Source organism: Drosophila takahashii, chromosome 3R (assembly GCF_030179915.1).
Source record: "Drosophila takahashii strain IR98-3 E-12201 chromosome 3R, DtakHiC1v2, whole genome shotgun sequence".
Classification (NCBI taxonomy): Eukaryota; Metazoa; Arthropoda; class Insecta; order Diptera; family Drosophilidae; genus Drosophila; species Drosophila takahashii.
The window spans coordinates 3,695,986-3,721,462 of NC_091681.1; the positions used below are offsets into that span (position 1 = coordinate 3,695,986).

At 40.0% G+C, this 25,477-nt stretch overlaps 3 protein-coding genes across 3 annotated transcripts; all 3 read left to right on the top strand.

The window, feature by feature from the left end:
* The first annotated feature begins 205 nt into the window (after positions 1-205).
* On the top strand, positions 206-6,441 carry LOC138913229 (uncharacterized). Its single transcript, XM_070216056.1, has 2 exons — positions 206-258; positions 5,991-6,441. Exons 1-2 carry the CDS (start codon positions 245-247, stop codon positions 6,439-6,441), a joined length of 465 nt encoding a protein of 154 aa, XP_070072157.1. The 5' UTR covers positions 206-244.
* Positions 6,442-12,969: 6,528 nt separating this feature from the next.
* On the top strand, positions 12,970-15,167 carry LOC138913231 (uncharacterized). The gene is made up of 3 exons (XM_070216062.1): positions 12,970-13,043; positions 13,524-14,625; positions 14,727-15,167. The coding sequence occupies exons 1-3, from the start codon at positions 12,970-12,972 to the stop codon at positions 15,165-15,167; spliced, it is 1,617 nt and encodes a 538-aa protein (XP_070072163.1).
* Positions 15,168-15,802: 635 nt separating this feature from the next.
* On the top strand, positions 15,803-16,458 carry LOC138913232 (uncharacterized). Its single transcript, XM_070216063.1, has 2 exons — positions 15,803-16,001; positions 16,082-16,458. Exons 1-2 carry the CDS (start codon positions 15,803-15,805, stop codon positions 16,456-16,458), a joined length of 576 nt encoding a protein of 191 aa, XP_070072164.1.
* Positions 16,459-25,477: the final 9,019 nt, after the last annotated feature.

A 25,477-nucleotide genomic window follows, 5' to 3' on the forward strand; every position in this document is an offset into this window, starting at 1 on the left:
GTGACACAGTGAAATCACAGCAAGTGATAGCAAACTTGATTTGCATTCAAATTAATAAAAATACACAAAATTGAGTGTATCGTTGCCCGCGGCGAGTAAAAAGTTAAATACATAGCAGCTTTGCTCAATTTATCGTGCCGGTCGCGAAATACCCTCTAAATCCGCCAGTACTGCCGTTGCCAAGGGATGCCCTGTGACTGTTCGATGTGCAAAAGGAAAGTGGCAGCCGGATTAAAAGACCCCAATGCAGAACCCGAGGTATTTGTGCAAAAAATTGAAAGCTAGAGTTTGTTAACAAATCAATCTATTTGTTTCTTGTCTTGTGCTGAAAAATTGCACCTCGCTTTCAATTTTTGGCACAGACGTATCGATATAGTAGAGCTAGTTGTGCATGCATTAATTATAATAAAAAGGAAAAAATTGCAAACTTACACATTTACAGAAAAAATAAATACAATTTATATTATATTTATTATATACATATATACACATACACATACACATTACATAACCCATTTGAACCGCCCTTGGATGCAACATTTAATTTGTGTTTTCTTACGAAAATTATTGCAATCACTGTCGCCCCCCCTCCCTACATTGTGTTAAAACTCGAAAAATTAATAGTTGGGAAAATTCATCCCAGCCGCTATACATAACCAATACATAGGCCCTCATATACAAGCAGCTGAAGCGGTGAATTTTTTCGTTTTCGCTTTCGCTTGTCCGCCGCTAGCAACGTTGTTATTGTTGTAGTATTTTGGTTTGGCGCGCTGACGATTAGCTGACCGTTAAGTGACGCGCTACCCTGCATTCGGTCGGGTATACTGATTTGCCGTCACCACTATTAATTTGATACTACGTGGTTTGATTTAATTAAATATTTTCGTCGCTTTGTTGTGAATAATACAACATTTGGTAACAACATTTTCGAACAAATTTAATAATTATAGACAAAATTATTATTAACTCTCGTTGTTTTGTTTCGAAATTTATTTCATCACTGTTCTAATTTGAATTATATTTTTTAAATTAAATTTATTCAATTTAATAAATTGTTGCTGGATATAATTTATTCTACATAATTATGTATATATAATTTTTTCGTGGCCTATATATATAAATTAATATAAAAACAAGAGGGAACGTTATAGTCGGATGCCCCGACTATCAGATACCCGTTACTCAGGTAAAGGGAGTGCGAGGGAGATGGAGATAGAGATAGAAAACGTTGATCACGCATAACTTTTTAACGAATGGTCCGATTTGAAAAATTTCTTCTACATTTCGATAGGTATTAATAAACACAATAAAACTGCATTTTTACTTTTCCAAAATATTAAAATTTTTAAAATCGGATATAAGCGATTGTGAGCGTTAGAGGGGGCGTGGCACCATTTTGAAACAAACTTGCGCTGCGTAGGAACTCCTAAAATCTGCATGCAAAATGCCAATCTTCTAGCTTTTATAGTTTCTGAGATCTCAGCGTTCATACAAACAGACAGACGGACAAACAGACGGACAGACGGACAGACGGACATGGCTAGATCGACTCGGCTAGTGATCCTGATCAAGAATATATATACTTTATGGGGTCGGAAACGCTTCCTTCTCCCTGTTACATACTTTTGCACGAATACAATATACCCTTTTACTCTACGAGTAACGGGTATAATGAGTCCAGATAAGCCAAAAAGTATTGAACTTCTTGTTGACCTTAAAAACAAGCTCAAAAACCCAGTAAATAGCATCCGCCGATTTAATAATCGGCTAGAAGCCGGCCAGATTCCGATTTTGGAAGACGAATTAAAATGTAGGCTAGAAAATTTAAATGATGTAATTAACAAGGCAAATCAATTACAAGAAATGATAGAAGATTTAGATGATGGCGATGAGTTTGGAGAAGAGTTGGAAGAGCTTTCCATAACAACCAAGGCAAAAGTATTGTCGCTTATCTCGGCCTTGAAGACAGCTAGCGATACCAAAACTCTTGGGTCAGCTTCTGTAGTCCCAACTCGAGCTCGACTTCCGAATTTGGCATTGCCGAAATTCAGCGGCAAATACTCGGAGTTTAAAAATTTCATGAGCCTTTTTGAAACTCTAGTTCATCAAGACGATAACATTCCCGTTATTGAAAAATTTAATCACTTAATCTCTTGTCTTTCTGGTGAAGCTTTGGGGACTATCAAGGCCTACCAAGTTACAGAGAGCAATTATGAGAAAGCTTTGGTCAGCTTGAAAAAAGTGTATGATAACGAATGTTTAATTTTTATGAATAATATTTCAACATTGTTTAGTCTTCCGAAAATATCGCAACAGTCTGCGTCGTCTCTAAGGAATCTTATCGATACCGTGTCATCGATATATGGTTCTTTGTTATCGATAGGAGACGATACCAAGATTTCAAATGCAATGTTGATCTATCTCGTCTTGAACAGAGTCGACCCAGTGACCAAACAAAAATGGGAAGAACAGTTAGATTATGAAAGATTACCTCTTTGGTCCGATTTTGAAAAAATGTTAAAACGCAGATATCAGCATTTATCTGCTGAAGAATCGACGAAACCAAAGCTAGATAAAGTTACGTCGAGCAAGCCACATAATCGTAGCTCATTTACATGTTCTTCGTCCAACAGTAAATCCCAGCAAGGTTGTAGCTATTGCAATGCAGACGACCATATCCTAGCGAACTGTGGTCCGTTTGGTCGTCTTTCCGTTATGCAAAGGTTTGACTTTGTAAAATCTGCTTCATTATGCATTAATTGTATGCGAAAGGGTCACACTGTCTCGAAATGCAAATTTAACAAATGTCGAGTTTGTGGACGCTCGCATCACGTTTTACTGCATAGATATACAGTTTCCGAGAACAGTTTAGCGTTACCACCACCCCAAGAGATTCTTACTCCTCCTTTAAATCAAGATCAGCCTTCCACGTCACATGTTATGCATGCGACATCATCGGACAGGGTGATTTTGGCCACGTCGATCGTAAGTGTACGAACCAAAAACGGTGAATATATTTTGGCCCGAGCACTTCTTGACTCTGGGTCCCAAACTAACTTTATAACAGAGGTCCTTGCTCACCGCTTACAGATCCGTAAAGAGGAGTCGTGTATCAACTTACTTGGTATTGGCGAGTCCAATTCTCAAGTTAAGAAAAAGGTACATACAGTGGTGAAGTCGCGTATAAATGGTAGTGAGTTCTCATTCGATTTTTGGATTTTAAAATCAATATCAGGATACCATCCTGACCAGTCTGTTAATATCAATGACTGGAAAATTCCAAAGAACCTACCTTTAGCGGACCCATATTTCTACAAGCCACAAAGAATAGATTTGTTAATAGGAGCAGAATCTTTTTTCGAAACCAGAAAACCCTCCTAGGATGGGTTGTATCAGGAAGATATAAGGCATCTTCCCCTACAGAAGTTGTGAAAAGTTTTAGTTGTAGTGAAGAGCTGTTAGTATCTATTGACAGCACACTACAGAAGTTTTGGTCACTGGAAGAAATGCCTTCTCTAAAGAGAATTCTGTCGCCTGAGCAAAAGTTATCTGAAGAACACTACCGGAAGACTACTCAGGTTTTGCCATCAGGTCGGTTTGAAGTAAAGCTGCCGTTTAAATCTGATCCAAATGGGTTGGGCAACTCCTTTGAAGTTGCAAAACGGCTTGTCGCTTGAAAGAAGGTTGTCTCGAGACCCTGACATGAAGAAAATGTATTTAGAATTTATGGAAGAGTACCTTTCCTTAGGTCATATGTCTCCTACAGATAAAATTCCTTCTGCTCCACATTATGTTATCCCACACCAATGCGTTCTGAGACCCCAAAGTACGTCAACCAAGTTACGTGTCGTTTTCGATGCCTCTTGTAAATCGTCAACTCAGATCTCTCTAAATGATATTTTGATGGTTGGGCCGACAATCCAAGATGAGTTGTACTCAACGCTTCTTCGCTTCCGGCTGCATAGGTTCGCCTTGACCGCCGATGTAAAGAAAATGTATCGCCAAGTGATGGTAAATGAAGCGGATAGGCAGTTTCAACTTATAGTGTGGAGAAGAGACCCCTCTGAGTCCTTGAGATTATATAAGCTCAACACCGTAACATATGGGACTGGACCAGCCCCATTTCTGGCAATTCGGTGTTTAAAAAGGTTAAGCGAGTCTGCCAAACTTTCTTTTCCTAGAGCTGCTGAAGTTATTGGATCCGACTTTTATGTCGATGCCATGTTGACTGGTGCTGCATGCGTAGAGGAGTTAAAGACTATCAAGTCTGAAGTGTCTCAGGTTCTTCAAACTGCAGGTTTTGAATTGACAAAGTGGTTTTCAAACTCACCTGACGTCACCGCATCTGAGAGCACAGCTAAATCCATACCCATCTCGGACTCAGAGTCCACAAAGGCGTTAGGAATATCGTGGTTGCCCAACGAAGATGCCTTTAAGTTCCAAATTGACAATGCTGTCATGGGTCTCCGAGCGACAAAACGGAACATACTATCGGTGACATCGAAGCTGTTTGACCCCCTCGGCTTATTAAGTCCAATTGTAATTAGAGGAAAGATCCTGCTGCAGGAACTTTGGCTCAATAAGTTAGATTGGGATGAGTCGAATCCAATGCATTTGGAAACAGAATGGAATATGATAAAAAATACACTGTCTAATTCAGAAGAAATATCAATTCCTCGGTTTGTGCATACCGATCCGATGTCACCGGTCCAATTACATGCCTTTGCCGACGCATCCTTAAGAGCTTACGGAGCTTGCGTCTACATTCGTAGCAAAACTGCAGAAGGTTATAAAGTATCATTGTTGACGTCAAAGTCAAAAGTAGCGCCGGTCAAGACTAAGACTCTTCCAAGACTTGAGTTATGTGCCGCTCACCTTCTCGCAGATCTCTGTCACAGAATCAAGCCCCTATTAAAGGTACCTATCGAACAAATTGTTTATTGGTCGGATTCTGAAGTTACGCTTCATTGGATCCGGTCTAATCCGTCTTCGTTGTAAACATTTGTATCGAATAGAGTTGCGGAGATTCAAGAGTGGACAGGTGAAGCTACATGGCGGCATGTCCCCACGAAACAGAACCCAGCAGATATCGTATCAAGAGGTTTTGACGTCGACGAAATCATACAGTCGATATGGTTTACTGGACCAGCGTATCTAACGGAAGGAGAAGAAAACTGGCCCCAAAATGCACACTTTGACCTAGATGAACAAGTCCTACTGCAAGAATCGAGGAAGACTGCGGTCGGGCTGACCGCTGCGGTACAAAATTCGGACTTGGTAGATGTCATCGAGGGATTTTCGTCACACCTTAAACTGCTTAGGGTATTCGTTTATATGTTCCGCTTCATTAGAAAATGCAAAGACAAAAGTAAAGTATTTGAAAAAACTTTGTCACCCACTGAATATAATGAAGCCTTTTTACAAATTGTCGAGGTATTACAAAAACACGAGTATCACGAAGAAAGGGAAAAAGTCCGTAAAGGCTCCTGAGTCTTCAGCGATTGAATCCATTCATTCATGAAGAAAAGGGGACTTGGTGTCACTTTTCGTTGTTGCGATGGGGGGTGACTAGCTAACGCTCCTATATCATACGATGCCAAGTTTCCATTGTTGTTGACGAAACGCTCCCAATTTGTGCAGAGCTATGTTCGGCATCTGCACCATTCTGATTTTCATGTTGGTCCACGAGCACTTATGAGTCTCCTTCGACAGCGAATTTCGATCGTAAACGCTCAGGAGGTCTGCAGTCAGACAGTTCGATCATGTATCCGCTGCTTCAAGTGCAAGCCTCGACTGATGACACAAATTATGGGAAATTTGCTATATGTGAGTTGATTTTTGTGGCCCTGTCTATATATATACACTGAAAATTCGTGGTAGGCCTCCGTATAAGTCCTACATTGCGCTCTTTGTTTGTTTCGCGTAAAAGGCGGGTCATCTAGAAGTTGTTTCAGATTTAACCACAGATTCCTTTTATTGTCTTTTCAAAGGTTCGTTGGGCGCCGAGGATGTCTCCAAGTCGTCCATTGCGACAACGGGACGAACTTCGTCGGAGCCAGTCGCCACTTCCAGGCCCTTCGAGAGCGGATCGAGGAGGAAGCCGACGCGATACGCGAATTCGCATCAAGAAGCGGATGCGAGTTTGCGTTCACACCGCCTCGGGCTCCGCACATGGGCGGACTATGGGAGGCAGGTGTCCAAACTGCCAAGAACCTACTCCTACGGGCGGTGGGCAGCGCGCTCCTAAGCGCAGAAGAGCTGGCGACAGTGCTCGTCGGAATCGAGGCGGTGATGAACTCCCGCCCGCTCGGAGCGATCAGCCAGGACCCAAGCGACGGAGAGGCGCTGACTCCCGGGCACCTGCTGACAGGCGGGCCGCTGCTCGCTACACCAGCACTCCGGACCCCGGACCAGGAGGGTCTCAGCTGCTTACGGCGATAGCGGCTTGTCTCGTCAGTCAGGCAAATGTTCTGGCGGCGATGGTCCCGGGAATATGTCCTGGGCCTACAAATTCGGGGCAAGTGGCACCAGGAGCAGCCGAACATCAGCGAGGGAGATCTCGTCGTCGTGGCCGAGGACAACCTTCCGCCCCAACAATGGCTCCTGGGGAGAATCATCGCCAGGCACGCAGGGGAGGACGGCATGGTCAGGGTCGTCGACGTTAGGACGGGCGCAGTAGGCGTTTTTCGGCGAGCCATCCATAAATTGGCGCCGCTTCCCATTTGTGGAAGCCTGAAGCGTTCAACGGGGCCGGTGTTGAGAGATTTTGAATTTGTACTTGAAGTTTGAAGTTTAGTGTAAGTTAGTTTAGGACGAAGGCGGTGCACAATAAAGTTCTCTCGCTCTCTGCGAATTCGCCCCGTCTTCGTCAACTGTCGTTAAGCTAGGCTCTAAGAACTTTGTTAAACTGCCGACAGCAGTCACGACCCCAAGGACAGCAGCAGCAGAGAGCGGCGTCGACGACGTCGTTGCGCTCATCATCGCCGAAGGAGGCGATGCAGCGCACGAGTGTGAGCATATTGCCAACTGCATCCATTTTGGTGGGGTCTGAGGAGAAACGGTTTGACGTCCGAGCTCTGGTGGATCCTTGCTGCCCCGTGAGTCGCATTCACGCATCCTTGGTAAAGGCTCTCAACCATTCCGTCACCCGCGTAGGCGATGAGCGGGTGTGCACCACCGAAATCCGATCAAAGTCGTCGAAAATGACCCGACAGCTGCTAATGCTGGTTGATGACCAGATGCAGACCCGAACTCCGGCCAAGCCCCTGGATCCGAAGGTCCGGGATGGCTTTCAAGATATCACTTTGGCTGATGACAGATGGTTCCACCCTTCCCTAGTGTCTGCTGTTTTGGGAGCCGACGTGTACGCGGAATTAATTCTGCCACGTATCCGCCCGAGTCAAAACGGACTGCCCATGGCGCAAAGTTCAGCCTTGGGCTGGCTCCTTTCGGGCACTTGCTCCCTTGCTTGATTCGCCACTCTCCCCATTGCGAGGGGGGAGAATGTTCATGTCGAACTAGTTTCGAATCGCTGGTTCGGCATCACTGGTAACCGAACCGGTTAAAAACCATGTAGTCTAAGCTTACGCCATTGTAACCAGTACCAAATAAAAAGAGAAACCGAAGACAAGTGAAGTCAACCGCACAACCCCGCTTTCTAAACTCAGCTTTTGAGAGACCAGTTTTTTTGGAATTACCTTTGGCAAGGACCCGCCCTTGGCTGCGGGCTTTCGATCGAAGTGGTCACGCGCGCGGAAGGGAAAATACGGTGAAGTTGGAAAGTGAGTCGACGGTTAGTTAAAGGTTAGTGAAATAAACGATAGAGACGGTGCAGTGAATCGGAAAGATTCAAAACAAATGAATAAATTGTGCAAAGATTAACGAAAACGATCTTGGTGTTAATTATATGAACCCCCCTTCCCTTTTTATACCATGAAACTACATTCGATAGTCGGAATCCGACTAGTTAGTGGAAAGATTAAAAATAATTTCGGTTTTTAGGTGTGTATTTTTAACGATTCCATTTATGCCACCATTTTTGCATTTTTTCTCACTTTTACAACTTTGACGAAGTGTAGCTTCTAAACTAATGAATGGAAATCAATGCAGTGTATAAGAAAGTTGGAGGGCATTCTATTACCTGTAAAATTAGTTATTTATGGTTGAAATCAGTTAACCACAACTCAAGTTAGAAATTAAAAAAGTGTCAAAAACGTCGTTTAAAAAAATTTTATCCATAAAAAAAATTTAAGTGTCATTTTCTTAATCAGGAAGACGTACCTTACCGGAAAACAAAGGTTTCATTCATGGTATATTTCATCGATTTTTTTTTGTAAACTGGTGTTATTTGCCTCAGACATTTGCAAAAGGTAATTTTTCCTCAGTGAGCTTATAAGCATATTTGGCAACACTGGAATAAACAATTCTAGTATCGGACCCTGAAAACTGAAAAATGAAAAAAAAAAATAAAAAACTAGTCCCTCAGTTTTTAAGCTATCGCGATGAAACTTTCACAAAAGTCTTCTTTCTATTGCAGATAGTACATATGTCGAAACGAGCCGGAACGGACCACTATATCTTATGGCTCCCATAGGAATAATCAAAAGAAATAATAAAAAAACCATTGTAACTTTGTAGAAATTAGCGTTTTGATTTTTGACATTGTAAAAACAACATTTTTAGTAGGCATACCTGCAAGGGTATATAAACTTCGGCAGGCCGAAGTTAGCTTCCTTTCTTGTTTCTAATTATACCTGTTACTCGTAGAGTAAAAGGGTATATTGTATTCGTGCAAAAGTATGTAACAGCAAGAAGGAAGCGTTTCCGGCCCCATAAAGTATATATATTCTTGATCAGGATCACTACATTTCCGCCTTTTATGACCAGTAGTACCAATATCTGGCGGTAGATGGCGCAATACAATATACACTAGCGCCATCTAGGAAATGGCATTGGAAAAAATCTGCCTTTTTTTCTGTGGTCACTCTACTTCACATTATGTTAATGCAAATTTTAAATTATTTGAAATGGGGCGCGTATTTTGTCTCTTTTTACTCGTATACGTTTTTTACACGTTTTTTCTTACATATAAGGTAGCACTTACCTGACTTTAATTTATGTACAATATCACTTGCCACAAAATATTTAACTAATCACGGAAAACCTCCTTCTCTCAGAAAACCTTCGAAAATAATGCGATGCATCAAGTCTTCTTACCCCTTTAACCGATTTCTTTTGCTTCATCTTCGCTGCTGGCGCATCCCAATGCTTCTTTCAAAAGCGGTATATATCCGACTAAATAATTTGTATTTGTTTAGTAAAAACGCAATTTCTTAAAACTGTTACTGTTATAATATTTAAATATATATAGTGACATATCCATAGTTCCACATAACTCTATGCACATGTCCATACGCCCACACACTTACACACACATACACCATCCCAGAATTCACCCTTCAGATAACCTTAGTTCGCAACCAGCCAATATCTCATTGCAAATGTACCCAGGCTTTAGACTAAACATCCAGAACGAATCAAATTATGTTATCAGTTCGTTCCCACACTTTCGGACCCACAATGGAAAATTACCATGAGAAAGAATCCCCAAAAGATTTAGACTAAACAATCGGATTGAGTCGCCTGTGCACTATCAATCAACAATCCAAAGGGCAATTTTAAAACTCACTCAATTAAAGCTAACTCCACTCATAGAAAGCTCTAAAGCTCAGAACCGAGGTATGATCATCAAAGAAGTTTAAGTTAAGAAGCGAGTTCAGTTTGAGACTTGTCTAAAGACAGTCGGTGTTCTTCCAAATAAAAAAATATTGTAACCAGTTTAAAATTAAATTAAATAAAGTTTTTTTTCTATATTAAACTTATGGTGCAAACATTTTATTGGCGCAGTTGGTAGGATCTTGAAGTCATTTTAAAAGTCATCGGTACTGATCAACTAAAGGATATTACTATACAACGAGCTTGTCCTGATCAGCGAAAAATCCGTGAATATACAAAACGACAAATATCGAGATCCGCTAAAGAATCTATGTGTAATTTTCGCACGCAGAAACTAAAATAAAAAATCCAATTCGGTCAATACGCGCTAGAATTTTAAAAAGTGTCAATATTGAAAACAAAATATAAACATGGCAAACCCACCAGTGCTACCGCAGTTGTCTGAGCTGCATCTGAATCAGCTTATCGGACAAATCAAAGAGCTACCTTATTTCGACGGCAACCCATCGGAATTAAGTCGCTATATTGCCAGAGTAGAGTACTTACTGCAACTTTACCCTACTCAAGATGTTCGCCAAACCCACATCATCTATGGAGCCATTGAGAGGACCATCGTCGATTCCGCGCAAGCAGTGATCGAGGAGGAAAAGTCGAACACATGGTGAACAGCAAAAGTGGCCCTAATTAAAGCTTTCAAGGATCATAGGCCATACGAGGACATCGTACAGCACGTTCGCGACACCCCATACCAAGGAAGCATCAGTAAGTTCGTAAACGAACTAAAATCCAGATCATCAAATGTACACAATAAGTTAGAATTAGAATCAGATCCAACAGACAAGCTAATTTACACAAGTTCCTTAAAAAAAACAATTAGGGATTGTATCGAAAGAAAACTTCCTGATAGATTGTATACTTCCTTGTCCAACAAAGATATAACAACAGTTGCCAATCTAAAAGAAGCAGCAATGATTCTAGGTCATTGGGATGCAGACCCTTTTGATAATTATAAACCCAGGCGCAACGATAATCGAAGGAATTCGGGAAATACACATCAAAATTATTATTATCAAAGGAACAATTCCCACTCCTATAGTTATCCAAGAAACAACAATAATAATTCAAATTCAACAACTTCTCAAAGTTCACCAAATAGAAATCAAATTCCCCCTCAAAATCAGGGAAAATATCAAGAGTGTAGGAGGAACTTAGATCAAGGTAGGGCCCAAAACCCCTTAAATTTCCAAGCATCAACTTCCAATAATTCTCCGAATACACCTGTTAAAAGACAAAGAGAGAGTGACAGTGCACAGAATAGAATGGATGTAAATTTTCAGCAAACTGCCTCGGATACAGAAAGTGTTGCCCATATGTCAGAGTAATGAAAATTAAAGGAAAACTTCTTAGAGCTATGATAGATACAGGGTCATCTATCAATATAATGACGCAGAATTTTGGAAATAATGAGGAACAAGATGAAAATTTAAAAGTATTCACAATAAATGGGTCAGTGGAATTAAATAAAAGTATTACATTGGATCCATGTAAAATCTGTCCAGTTAAATAAAAATTTTATTTACATAAATTCTCAGAAAATTTGACATTTTAATAGGTAGAGATTATTTGAAAGAAAGTAAAGCAAAAATAAATTACGAAGAAGAAACAGTGACGTTAGGAGATACATTACTTTATATAAAATATGGTGAGAACGATGTAGGAAAGGACAAGACTGCAGTAAAATGCCTTAGTCCACCATCGGTTAAAAAGGAGATTAAAGAGGATAAGACCGCATTAGAATGCCTTAATCCGCCCTTATCAAAGGACCAATCATTTAATTTTGCCATTAATAATGAATTAAAAGAATGCAATGAATACAGATTAAAACATTTGAATGAGAAAGAAAAAGAAAATTTAAAGAAAGTTTTATTTGAATACAATGACATACAGTACAAGGAAGGTGAGAATTTGACTTTTACAAGTACTATTAAACATTCAATACAAACAAAACATGAAGACCCAGTATATAGGAAGCCATATAAATACCCTCAAACCTTTGATGAAGAAGTTAATAAACAAATAAATGAAATGATTGAACAGGGAATAATTTGTAAATCAAAATTTCCCTATTGTTCACCCATTTGGATAGTTCCAAAAAAAAGCGATGCATCAGGCAAAATGAAGTTTAGATTAGTAGTGGATTACAGAAATTTAAATGAGATCACTGTTGGGGAAGATTAGAATTAAGTTTAAATGTTAACAGAATCTGCAGCCATACATGAATTTAGTATTTTTACGCAATTTGGTATTTTGGTAAACGACAAAAGCCCAAACGCGTTCGCTTAAGTTTCTCGTGTGTATTACTCTCTCTCTGCCCTTCTACGATTCTACTCGCAACGAATCTGAAGGGAGATCTTATTGAAGTCAGCAAATAAACATTATAACATCTAAAAAACCACGCAATTATTACTATTTGAGCTGGGCTTGAAAGAATATAAATTTAAAGCTGCGTATGACCGCAACATTTGGCGACCGTGACAGGACCCAGACAAATAGTAAAGTCCGCGTGGCTGTTTAGAGGTTATAATTTTATTTCGTAAAAGCCGAGAACCAATCCGACATAGGCCAGCCTGCAACCGCAGCATCTTCAGTGTGATCGTCGTTGAAGACACCATCAAGGCACGCACTGGATTCCCGCAAATCAAAGGGCGCAACATCGGCAGTGGATCGGAAAGGCGCAGGTCGCAATCGCTTGAAAACATCTCCACAAGCGGGATTAGTACAACCAAGACGATTCCCTCCCTCTACCCGACCAGTGAGATTTGCCGCTACATAACCTGCAACATTCGCACATACGCAAACTACGCCGTAATTATATAATCGTGTGCCACGCACACAATAACCTGTGAGTAGACTTACAAATACATACAAACATAAAATTCTTGCTGGTAGTGTGATTACTTTGCTGAAGGTGGTCAATTACGGCAGAAATAACCGTTGCTTTACGCATACCAATACGTTCTGATTCTGTGTCTGCTTTTTGCTCAAAACTATAACGCCGGGCTGCACACGTGGTACAGTTTCGCCTTCAGACTAGCTTTTCGTTTCTTCTTTGAACCGCAGTTTCTCAGCTCTTTACTCTGCCGCCCTTTCGTACAACCGTTTAAAATGACCAAAGATTCGGCAGCAGAGGCAGTTGACGCAAAATTGACTCCCCTTCGACTACAGCGCTCAAAAATGGAAGCCAACGTCGAAAACTTAGCGGCCAGAGTGAACAGGGAGTCCGATGCAACCGAGCTCAACCACGAAGAGTTAGATTGCCATTTACAAATTTTGGAGTCTTACTTTCGCCAGTTGTGTCAATTGCAAACACGAATTGAAGAGCTGAATTATGCGGACGACGGTAGAGCTAAGGTGGAAACATTGTTCATTAAAACCAAAAGCAAAATAAAATCTCTAATGATTAAACACAACCATTCAGCAGACGTCAGTGTTTTTAATGCCTCCGCCAGTGTACATTCTTCCCGATTGCCAAACTTGAAGTTGCCGCACTTCGATGGCAAATATTCAGACTACAAGCGGTTTGAAGTCGCTTTTACAAATCTCGTGCACTGTGACCCTGGAATCTCAGATATTGACAAATTCAATTATTTGTTGAGCTGTGTGTCAGGCGCAGCCTTGGAGGTAGTCCAAGCATTCCAGGTCACTGAGGACAATTATTCAAAGGCATTCAAACGGCTGAAAGAACGTTACGACAACAACGTGCTTATTTTTCTCGATTCCATTTCTAGGCTTTTCAACTTGCAATCCATCTCGATCTCAGACGCTACAGGATTGCAACGCCTTGTGGACACATCATCAGCGATCCGAGGATCATTATTATCATTGGGATCACCGAACGACGTCATGAACGCTATCATGATAAACTTGCTTCTATCTAAGGTCGATGCCGAGACGAGGTTAAGCTACGATGAGAAGCAATCATTTGAAAAGCTTTCAGACTGGAACGAGTGCTGCAAGTTTCTGACACACCGCTGTCAATTCTTGGAAGGCCGATCACGCGCCATCATAAAAGGTCGAGCCATCGACACACAGCAACGACAAAAGACAAACCACATGCATTTGTCCAAATCGTTCATCACAACAAATGCCAGTTGCACATACTGTGACTCGGGCAGTCACTACATCACACAATGCAAGTCGTTCTCTGCACTTCAACTCACGCAGCGGAAAGACTTCGTAAAGAAAGCCATGCTTTGCTTTAATTGCTTGCGCAAATCCCATGTTATTACGGATTGTTCATCCAAATCTCGGTGCAAGGTTTGTCAGGGCGCTCATCACACTCTTCTGCATGCGTATAGCCCAAGCCCAATTAAGGATGATTCGATGACAAACCAACCACAACAAACCCTGGTTCCAGAACACGCTGATTCTAACCAGCACAGCAGACCTAGGGTATCTCTAATAGCGCGCACGGCCACTACAGCACTAGTGCAAATCAAGGATGGACATGGAGACTTCCAAATTGTTCGGGCACTTCTAGACTCAGGATCCGAGGTGAATCTGATCACCGAAGAAACTGCCAAACGACTCCAGCTAGAAAAGTCTCGCGTTTCTCAGTCCATAAGTGGGGTTTCTAACACTACTCAAACTGTAAACTTCAACGTTTATACAGTTCTTAAGTCTCGCGTCTCGGAATTCAAGTGGTGTTCTCATTTCGCCGTGATCAAACGGATTTGCAACCACCAGCCCAGCGAACCAATTGACATCTCACAATGGGACATTCCAAATGGATTAGTTTTAGCTGATCCAAACTTTGATCAATCTCACAGGATCGACGTGCTCATAGGAATAGAAGGATTCTTCGAGGCCATTCGCAGCGGCAAGTGCGAGGTTGGCCCAGGAATGCCCGCATTTATCAACACAGCATTTGGCTGGATGGAAACGCAACACACCTCGCAAATTCAGCAACCTACAAGTGCAATCTCATTCAGGAAAGGATGTCTCTCGACGAATGCTTGCACAAGTTCTGGGAAGTGGAGGAATACAAAACCGCACCTCAGAGATTTAGTGAAGAGGAGCAGCTTTGCGAGCAACATTATTCCGACAACGTAGCTCTAAGCGACGGCCGTATTCAGGTGCGGCTCCCCTTTAAAATCGAACAACAAAGGTTAGGGCAATCGTATGATAGTGCATTCAAACGATTCATAATGCTGGAGCGCAGACTCAATCGCAATCCATCACTGAAGGAGCCCTATATCCAATTCATGAGGGAGTATATCGAGCTTGGACACATGACTCGCACTACAACAGTGGACACAAGCATGCCACATTTTTATATCCCTCATCACTGCGTTCTGCGTCCGGAAAGCCTAACAACCAAGCTTAGGGTGGTCTTCGACGCGAGCGCTAAAACGACGTCAACGAACTTTTAATGGTAGGCCCAACCATACAACAGGATCTCATCACGACTCTTCTTTCATTTCGACTAAATCGGTATGCACTTTCTGGGGACATATCGAAAATGTATAGACAATTTTTAATGGATGAAAGAGATCGGCGATTTCAACTGATTCTGTGGAGGGAGTCTGAGAGTCACACCTTGCACACTTACCAGTTGAACACTGTAACGTACGGCGTATCAGCTGCTCCCTTTCTTGCAATTCGCAGTCTTTTTCAAATCGCTAATCTATATGAATTAGAATTTCCACTTGCAGCTCAAGTTTTACGTTCGGACGTATATGTTGACGACCTTTTAACTGGTGCCAATAATATCGAAGAAGCTGCTCAGAAAAAGACGCAAATTACACAGCTACCCAGCAAGGCGGGATTAACCATGACGAAGTTCAACAGCAACTCAGCTGTTCTAGTGGAATCCTCTGACAACGAAATCCCGATGCAACTAAACGAATGCAAATGAACAAAGATGCTTGGACTCGCTTGGCAGCCTTCAAAGGATTTGTTCGTATTCCACAACCAGGTGAAATTTTCGGAGAATCCGACCAGGAGAACAGTGCTGTCAAAAGTGGCACGAGTTTTTGATTCACTTGGATTAATTGCGCCCATAATCATGAACTGCAAGATATTTATCCAGGATCTTGTTCTAAGGAATCTGTCGTGGGATGAACTGATCCCAGAGGATTTAGTCAATACTTGGAACCTTTTAAAACTTGACCTTCAAAACATTTCGCAAATACAAGTTCCGCGCTTCGTATTCACATCACCCCACAACAAGGGAGAAATTCACGGGTTCGCAGACGCATCCAAGCGTGGATATGGGTGTTGTTTATACGTGCGCACAGAAGTCGACGGGGTTATCAGAATCCACTTTCTAATCGGCAAATCAAAGGTAGCACCCATCAAAACTCTGTCCATCCCATCCGAGTTCTACTTAGTCGAACCTACCACAAGTTTCAACAGAAACTGCAGCAGTACATATCCAAAGTGTACTTCTGGACTGATGCAAAGCCTGTACTGCAATGGCTTTGCAAGCATTCATCAGTTTTGCCAACCTTTGAATCCCATCGAGTTTCGGAACTTCAGCAACAGGATAAGAACATCGAGTGGCGTTATGTGCCCACTGCGAAGAATCCCGCAGACATAGTGTTTCGCGGCTGTAGCGTTTCGGAGATACAAGAAAACATGTGGTTCACCGGTCCAAACTTCCTCAAGCTTGCAGAAAAGGACTGGCCGACTCTTAAAGAATCTGTCTACAAACCTCATTAATCAGCAACATTGAGTCGTCGGTTGATATGAACATCATTGATCAGGTGATCAATAATTCATCGTCTTACATAAAATCTTTGCGAACCCTTTCCTTTATCTTCCGCGTTTTTAATAAAGTTCCACCAGCTTATAAACCAATCACTCATGAACTAGTTCATGTGCCAGCGACCGAGCTCACAGACTCGTTTTGGCGAATAGTAGCACATGTTCAACACTCAGCATACAGCAAAGAAATAGGTTTGTTACGTAAAAATAAAGTTTTACAGCCACGCATGCAGGCACTAGCACCTTTTCTTCATGAAGTCAAGACAAGAAATGCAACACTGGTCGTGTTCGAGTCGGCGGAAGATTGGCAAAAGCACACATCCCGTTTGACGCAAAGCACCCACCGATTCTACCTAAGGATCACAAATTCACAAAGTCTGCCAAAACTCTCCTGGTCAAGAATGCCGCAGAAGCTCACCTAACCTACGAAGAACTTCTAACGTTGTTGACAGAGATCGAAACGATACTGAACTCGCGACATATCGCTCCTCTGTCTGACGACCCGAACGATGGTTTCGCGCTAGCCCCAGCTCACCTACTCATTGGTGGACCACTCTTATCAGCACCGGAGGAGCACCTTCAAGTTTCACCTGCTAAGGACGACGCGTCTCAACTCAACTCTCTGACACGATGGCAACGAATAACATTCCTGAAGCAGCAATTCTGGCGCATATGGCAGCGCGACTACATTCATACCCTGCAAAAGCGAACTAAGTGGACTCAACCTCAAGACAACATCAGAGTTGGCCAGCTAGTGATCATTCACGAGGACACAGCGCCTCCACAGCACTGGAACTTAGCACGAGTCACGGCTGTGTTTTCTGGAAAGGACGACCGGGTTCGAGTCGTCGATCTAAAAACTAACAAAGGCACTCTGCGCAGGCCAATACACAAAATCGCCCCTTTGCCTGTTGAATGTTCTTAAAATTACCCAGGTTCTTTCAACGGGGGGAGAATGTTGGGGAAGATTAGAATTAAGTTTAAATGTTAACAGAATCTGCAGCCATACATGAATTTAGTATTTTTACGCAATTTGGTATTTTGGTAAACGACAAAAGCCCAAACGCGTTCGCTTAAGTTTCTCGTGTGTATTACTCTCTCTCTGCCCCTCTACGATTCTACTCGCATCGAATCTGAAGGGAGATCTTATTGAAGTCAGCAAATAAACATTATAACGTCTAAAAAACCACGCAATTATTACTATTTGAGCTGGGCTTGAAAGAATATAAATTTAAAGCTGCGTATGACCGCAACAATCACTATCAATGATAAATTTCCGGTACCCAGAATGGATGAAATATTAGACAAATTGGGAAGATGTCAATATTTCACTACCATTGATTTAGCCAAAGGATTTCATCAAATTCAAATGGAACCAGAATCAATAGCTAAAACAGCATTCTCAACAAAACACGGTCATTACGAATACACACGAATGCCATTTGGTCTTAAAAACGCCCCCGCCACTTTCCAAAGATGTATGAACAATTTGTTAGAAGATTTAATCTATACAGATTGTTTGGTATATCTAGATGATATTATAATTTTGTCCACTTCATTAGAAGAACACATTTTATCATTGAAAAAGGTATTTCAAAAATTACTTGATGCAAATTTATTATTACAACTAGACAAATGTTAATTCATGAAAAAGGAAACGGAGTTTTTAGGTCACGTAGTAACTACTACAGGTATTAAACCAAATCCACAAAAGATAAGTGCCACTATAAATTTTCCAATACCAAAATCTCCAAAAGAAATTAAATCATTTCTAGGATTGTGTGGATTTTATCGACAATTCATACCAGACTTTGCACATATCGTAAAGCCAATGACAGTGAAATTAAAGAAAGGCGCCACAATCAATACTAAAGACAAACCATACATAGAAGCATTTGAAAAAATGAAAGTTTTAATTACCTCAGACCCAATTTTAATTTATTCCGACTTTAATAAATCATTTTCTCTAACAACGGACGCAAGTAACATGGCTATAGGAGAAGTACTGTCACAAAATCATAAACCATTCTGTTAAGCTAGCAGAACTCTTAACGAGCACGAAATAAATTACGCGACTATTGAAAAAGAACTTTTAGCAATCGTATGGGCTACCAAATATTTTAGATCATATTTATTCGGTAGGTCATTTGAAATATTAAGCGAGCATAAACCTTTAGTCTGGCTAAATAATATAAAAGAACCAAATATGAAACTACAACGGTGGAAAATAAAATTAAACGAATTTGATTACCAGATTAAATATTTACCAGGTAAAAAAATTATGTTGCCGACGCTTTATCCAGGACCAAAATAGGAGAAAATATGTTTACAGATGATATTGAGGAAAATGTATTAGAACCCTGCAGGAAACGGAATCAGTTTTGGACTATTAAAATACTAGTTGGGTCAAGAAGGTTAACTAGTTCAAGTTATGTCCATTTCCTTGTAACGAAGTGGTCCATTTTTCATATGCTTGTCGTCGGAAACAACTAGTCCATTTGCTACTAGTTTTGCACTAGTGACTGTTAACCAATTTACGTTTACAGCTGTTAAACTACACTAAAAAAAATATTTTCACGAAAAAACTAAAAATTAATCTCTAAACCATCAAGTGATTGGATTTCACTAGTACTTGACGATGCCTAACTTGACGCTCTCCTAATTTAGTATCCAACTAATAGGCGCGGTCCTTAGAGAATTTCTGATAATTATTATGTAATCAAATACAGTAAATGATAATTAAATGGAATTAAAACAAACTTACTTTTTTTGAGGCAAGTCGCCCTCTCTAGGACTTGAACCCGGGACCTTTGGATTTGTAGACACACTAACTGATTGAGCCATACACGCATCACATTTTGTAATGCCCTAACAAGGTTTATGAATTTTAGTGTAACATAATTCAAAAACAGTGATTTTTCACAAATATATTGCCTCGGACAGATTAAACAAAGTTTAAAATAAAACTTAAGCATCACCTACCAAACAAAAAGCAACAAAAAATGTAGAGAGACCGGGGATTGAACCGAGAACCTCAAGTGTTTGATTTGTTTAGTGTTAAATTTCCCAAGACATTTACACCCTAGGCTATATTTTTGGATCATATGTGTTTCATTTGCAACTAGTTAAATTCCAGTTGCCTTTTAACTAGACCCTAACATGTATTTGTTCTACCAGTTAAATATTTTTAAGGTTTTTTTTGTCAGAAAGGTACTAGTCCGAGACAAGTTTCTTTTTTACTAGTTTTGTATTAATCATTTTTTCGACTAGCACAAATTTTCTAGACCCCGTGTAGTCCAAATGCATTCAGACAAATTCCGGTTGCTTTATATTTGTTGTATAACTAGTTGTTTTTCAGACTAGTTCGCATTTTTCCTGCAGGGAAGAGACAGCCAGTAGTGGAAACGCAACAGCACACAGTGCGCAAGAAGATAACCATAACTATATTTCTATAACCGAGAGACCATTTAGTTATTTTTCCCGAAAAATTGAAGTAATTAAAGGAGATGAAGATAAAACAGAAGTAACGCATTATTTCCACAAATTAAAAATTAACATTATTTATAAAGAAATGACGGAAACTTTAGCAAAAGAGATAACTAAAGAATACCTATGTACCAAGAAGAGCGCAATATATTTCCATAACGATTCAGATTTTCTTATATTGCAAAAAGCTTATGTGGAAATTATAAATGCAAGTCATTTGACGAAATTAGTAAGATGTACGGCAAGACTTGAAGACATACTGACATACGCAGACTTTAAAGAAAAAATATTGAAACGACACAAAGACCTCTTACATCCAGAAATCGAAAAAACTACTAAATGGTTTAGAGAAAAATATTACTTCCCTGATTATCAAAAATTAATTCAGAATATAATAAATGAATGTGAAATTTGCAACATTGCTAAAACGGAGCATAAAAATACCAAATTGACATTCGAACTTACACCAGAAATTCAAAATATAAGAGAGAAATTTGTCATGGATTTTTATATGGTGGGTAACCAACAATTTTTATCATGTATCGACGTTTACTCAAAATTTGCTACTTTAGTAGAAGTCACAAGTAGGGATTGGTTAGAAGCTAAAAGAGCTATCATGAAAGTATTTAACGAAATGGGAAAACCACAAGAAATCAAAGCAGATAAGGATTCAGCATTTATGTGTGTAGCTTTACACAATTGGCTAAACTCAGAAGGAGTACAAATTCAAGTAACAACAAGTAAAAACGGTATATCGGACGTAGAAAGATTTCATAAAATGGTAAATGAGAAGCTGAGAATCATAGGAAGTGAACCGGATATTGAAAACAGGTATACCAAATTTGAATTAATTCTGTATATTTATAATCATAAAACAAAACATAATGCTACAAATCAAATACCAGCCAACATATTTATGTATGCAGGAACCCCTGATTACGATACACAAGAAAAGAAAATAAATAGAATTGAAAAGCTAAATGAAAAAACTCATGATTACGAAATAGACACAAAATATAGATAAGCACCTTTAGTAAAGTCCAAAACTACAAATCCATTTAAGATGACAGGAACCTTGAGAAAAATTGACGAAAAACACTTTGAGGAAACAAATAGAGGAAGAAAGATTATTCAATTTAAATCGAAATTTAAAAAGAAGAAGAAAATTAATAAAAGTAAATACGATGATAATTCCAGGCAAGCAGAAGAAAATGAACGGACCCAACAACAACAACTTAATGAAAACAATGACCTTCTCCATAATACTAACAACTTTAATTCATCTAACAATCGGACAGAGCATTGAAATAAATCCCATTAAAGCCCAAAATGGATATCTTGTATTTAAAACAGGATCAATAGATATCCCGATTAATTGTGAATATCATTATCTAAGTGTAAACATAACAAAAACTGAACAAACTTTTGAAAGTCTTTTGAAGGAAGCTAATGAATTTAATGACGTAATACAAATCCGATATCTAGTAGAAAAACTTAAAAGAGAAATTCACGGAATCACATTAGCAAAACGCAGTAAGAGAGGTTTATTCAATATTGTAGGATCAGTATATAAATACCTATTCGGAACATTAGACCAAGATGATAAAGATGAGATGGAAGAAAAAATTAATAATTTAGTAGATACTAGTGTTCAGAACACAGATTTAAATACGATTATCGATGTCATAAATAATGGAATTGAAGTAATCAATAAATTAAAGGCAGACGGAGAAAGGGAACAACAAGCCAGCGTTTTAATATTTAATTTACAACACTTTACAGAATACGTAGAAGATATTGAATTAGGGATGCAACTGACAAGATTAGGTTTATTCAATCCAAAATTATTAAAACATGATTATTTAAAAAACGTGAACCCTGAGAAATTGTTGAAAATCAAAACTTCCACTTGGCTTAAAACAGACACAAATGAAATTTTGATCATTTCCCATATTCCTTCAGAGATAGTTAAATCGCCCGTTTTTGAAATTATTCCTTATCCCGATGAAAGCAATAATATTTTAACAGAAAATATATTCGACAAATATTTCTTATACGATCATAAAGTATTTAACAAAGAAACAGGAAAAATTGTATTTGACGAATGTATAAATGGAATAATTAAACAAGAAAATACTGAATGCAAGTATACCAAAACATATAAAAATTTCCAAATTAATTATGTTGAACCAAATATTTTATTGACATGGAATATCCCTAAAACATTATTAAATCAAAATTGCATTAATAAAGAAATTTCTATAGTTGGAAGTAACCTCGTTAAAATCCTTAATTGTTCAGTACAATTAGATGAATTCACTCTTTCAAATATAATGTTAGATTACACACAGAGCGTTTACGTAAATAAAAATGTGACAAAATTAGAACCATTATCTTATATTCAAACGAAAGAGATAATAGAATCACACACAAAATGTTATAATGTATTCCAAATAATCATTTTAACAACTTTTGTAATCATTATTATAAGCATTTTATTGTACTTATTGTATAAATTTAAGAGCATACCAAGAAAACTTATTGTAAAATATGTAAAACCAAAGGAAGATACACGAAAGAGTACAGAAATTGTAAATGATCTACCAAGGCAAATTAACATAGAAGAAAATGTAATGCTATACCCAACACTATCCACCTGAGGACAGGCCAAATTCAAAGAATGGGGGAGTGACATATCCATAGTTCCACATAACTCTATGCACATGTCCATACGCCCACACACTTACACACACATACACCATCCCAGAATTCACCCTTCAGATAACCTTAGTTCGCCACCAGCCAATATCTAATTGCAAATGTACCCAGGCTTTAGACTAAACATCCAGAACGAATCAAATTACGTTATCAGTTCGTTCCCACACTTTCGGACCCTCAATGGAAAATTACCATGAGAAAGAATCCCCAAAAGATTTAGACTAAACAATCGGATTGAGTCGCCGGTGCATTATCAATCAACAATCCAAAGGGCAATTTTAAAACTCACTCAATTAAAGCTAACTCCACTCATAAAAAGCTCTAAAGCTCAGAACCGAGGTATGATCATCAAAGAAGTTTAAGTTAAGAAGCGAGTTCAGTTTGAGACTTGTCTAAAGACAGTCGGTGTTCTTCCAAATAAAAAACAAGAGAGAACGCTATAGTCGAATGCCTCGACTATTAGATACCCGTTACTCAGCTAAACAACTTAATAGAAATATGCCTTCTTATATGTTTTTCGCAGCTCGATTTTGACCCAGGGATCTCTTTCTAGAAGAGGCTTTTTAGAACTTTCAATTCTGCCTAGCACATCTTCCGTCTCTCTCTAGCGCAGGTGAATGCACTTGTGAAAAACGTATACGAGCAAAAAGAGACAAAATGCGCGCCCCATTTCAAATAATTTAAAATTTGCATTAACATAATGGGAATTAGAGTAACCACAGAAAAAAAGGCAGATTTTTTCCAACAGACAGACAGACAGACAGACAGACAGACAGACAGACAGACAGACAGACAGACAGACAGACAGACAGACAGACAGACAGACAGACAGACAGACAGACAGACAGACAGACAGACAGACAGACAGACAGACAGACAGACAGACAGACAGACAGACAGACAGACAGACAGACAGACAGACAGACAGACAGACAGACAGACAGACAGACAGACAGACAGACAGACAGACAGACAGACAGACAGACAGACAGACAGACAGACAGACAGACAGACAGACAGACAGACAGACAGACAGACAGACAGACAGACAGACAGACAGACAGACAGACAGACAGACAGACAGACAGACAGACAGACAGACAGACAGACAGACAGACAGACAGACAGACAGACAGACAGACAGACAGACAGACAGACAGACAGACAGACAGACAGACAGACAGACAGACAGACAGACAGACAGACAGACAGACAGACAGACAGACAGACAGACAGACAGACAGACAGACAGACAGACAGACAGACAGACAGACAGACAGACAGACAGACAGACAGACAGACAGACAGACAGACAGACAGACAGACAGACAGACAGACAGACAGACAGACAGACAGACAGACAGACAGACAGACAGACAGACAGACAGACAGACAGACAGACAGACAGACAGACAGACAGACAGACAGACAGACAGACAGACAGACAGACAGACAGACAGACAGACAGACAGACAGACAGACAGACAGACAGACAGACAGACAGACAGACAGACAGACAGACAGACAGACAGACAGACAGACAGACAGACAGACAGACAGACAGACAGACAGACAGACAGACAGACAGACAGACAGACAGACAGACAGACAGACAGACAGACAGACAGACAGACAGACAGACAGACAGACAGACAGACAGACAGACAGACAGACAGACAGACAGACAGACAGACAGACAGACAGACAGACAGACAGACAGACAGACAGACAGACAGACAGACAGACAGACAGACAGACAGACAGACAGACAGACAGACAGACAGACAGACAGACAGACAGACAGACAGACAGACAGACAGACAGACAGACAGACAGACAGACAGACAGACAGACAGACAGACAGACAGACAGACAGACAGACAGACAGACAGACAGACAGACAGACAGACAGACAGACAGACAGACAGACAGACAGACAGACAGACAGACAGACAGACAGACAGACAGACAGACAGACAGACAGACAGACAGACAGACAGACAGACAGACAGACAGACAGACAGACAGACAGACAGACAGACAGACAGACAGACAGACAGACAGACAGACAGACAGACAGACAGACAGACAGACAGACAGACAGACAGACAGACAGACAGACAGACAGACAGACAGACAGACAGACAGACAGACAGACAGACAGACAGACAGACAGACAGACAGACAGACAGACAGACAGACAGACAGACAGACAGACAGACAGACAGACAGACAGACAGACAGACAGACAGACAGACAGACAGACAGACAGACAGACAGCCAGACAGACAGACAGACAGACAGACAGACAGACAGACAGACAGACAGACAGACAGACAGACAGACAGACAGACAGACAGCAACAAGTAGTAAGCAAAGACAGATTAAAACCTTTTTATAGCTAATAACTTAAAATAATCACAGTGAAAAAGAAAAAAAAAATATATATATTTTTTTATATATATATTATAAATTTTAATAATGATAAAACTTCATTACATTTTATTTCCTTTTTCATTATCAGTAATTCAAAATCAAAAATAATAATAAGATATCTTTAGAATGACTTCATTAAAATTTACGTCATTCCTTTTAAGGTCTTTTATACCAGTATAGAGCCTTTTCTCAGCCCCCGTGATAGATTGCGTTATTTAGGTGTTCCCACCTATGATTTCCCCTGTCGGTAGTGTCAATGCCCGACTGATGCACTTTGCCAGCTGCTGGTGTAGGGTCGATCGCGGTAGTTACCGTACCGGTTCCATCGACTATG

Coding starts and splice junctions, on each gene's coding strand:
- LOC138913232 (XM_070216063.1), top strand. CDS start 15,803: ATGAACTGCAAGATATTTATCCAGGATCTTGTTCTAAGGAATCTGTCG. Junction 16,002..16,081: donor GTTCGCAGACGCATCCAAGC/GTGGATATGGGT, acceptor GGCAAATCAAAG/GTAGCACCCATCAAAACTCT.
- LOC138913231 (XM_070216062.1), top strand. CDS start 12,970: ATGGAAGCCAACGTCGAAAACTTAGCGGCCAGAGTGAACAGGGAGTCC. Junction 13,044..13,523: donor ACCGAGCTCAACCACGAAGA/GTTAGATTGCCA, acceptor TTCCATTTCTAG/GCTTTTCAACTTGCAATCCA. Junction 14,626..14,726: donor TTCGCAGCGGCAAGTGCGAG/GTTGGCCCAGGA, acceptor AATCTCATTCAG/GAAAGGATGTCTCTCGACGA.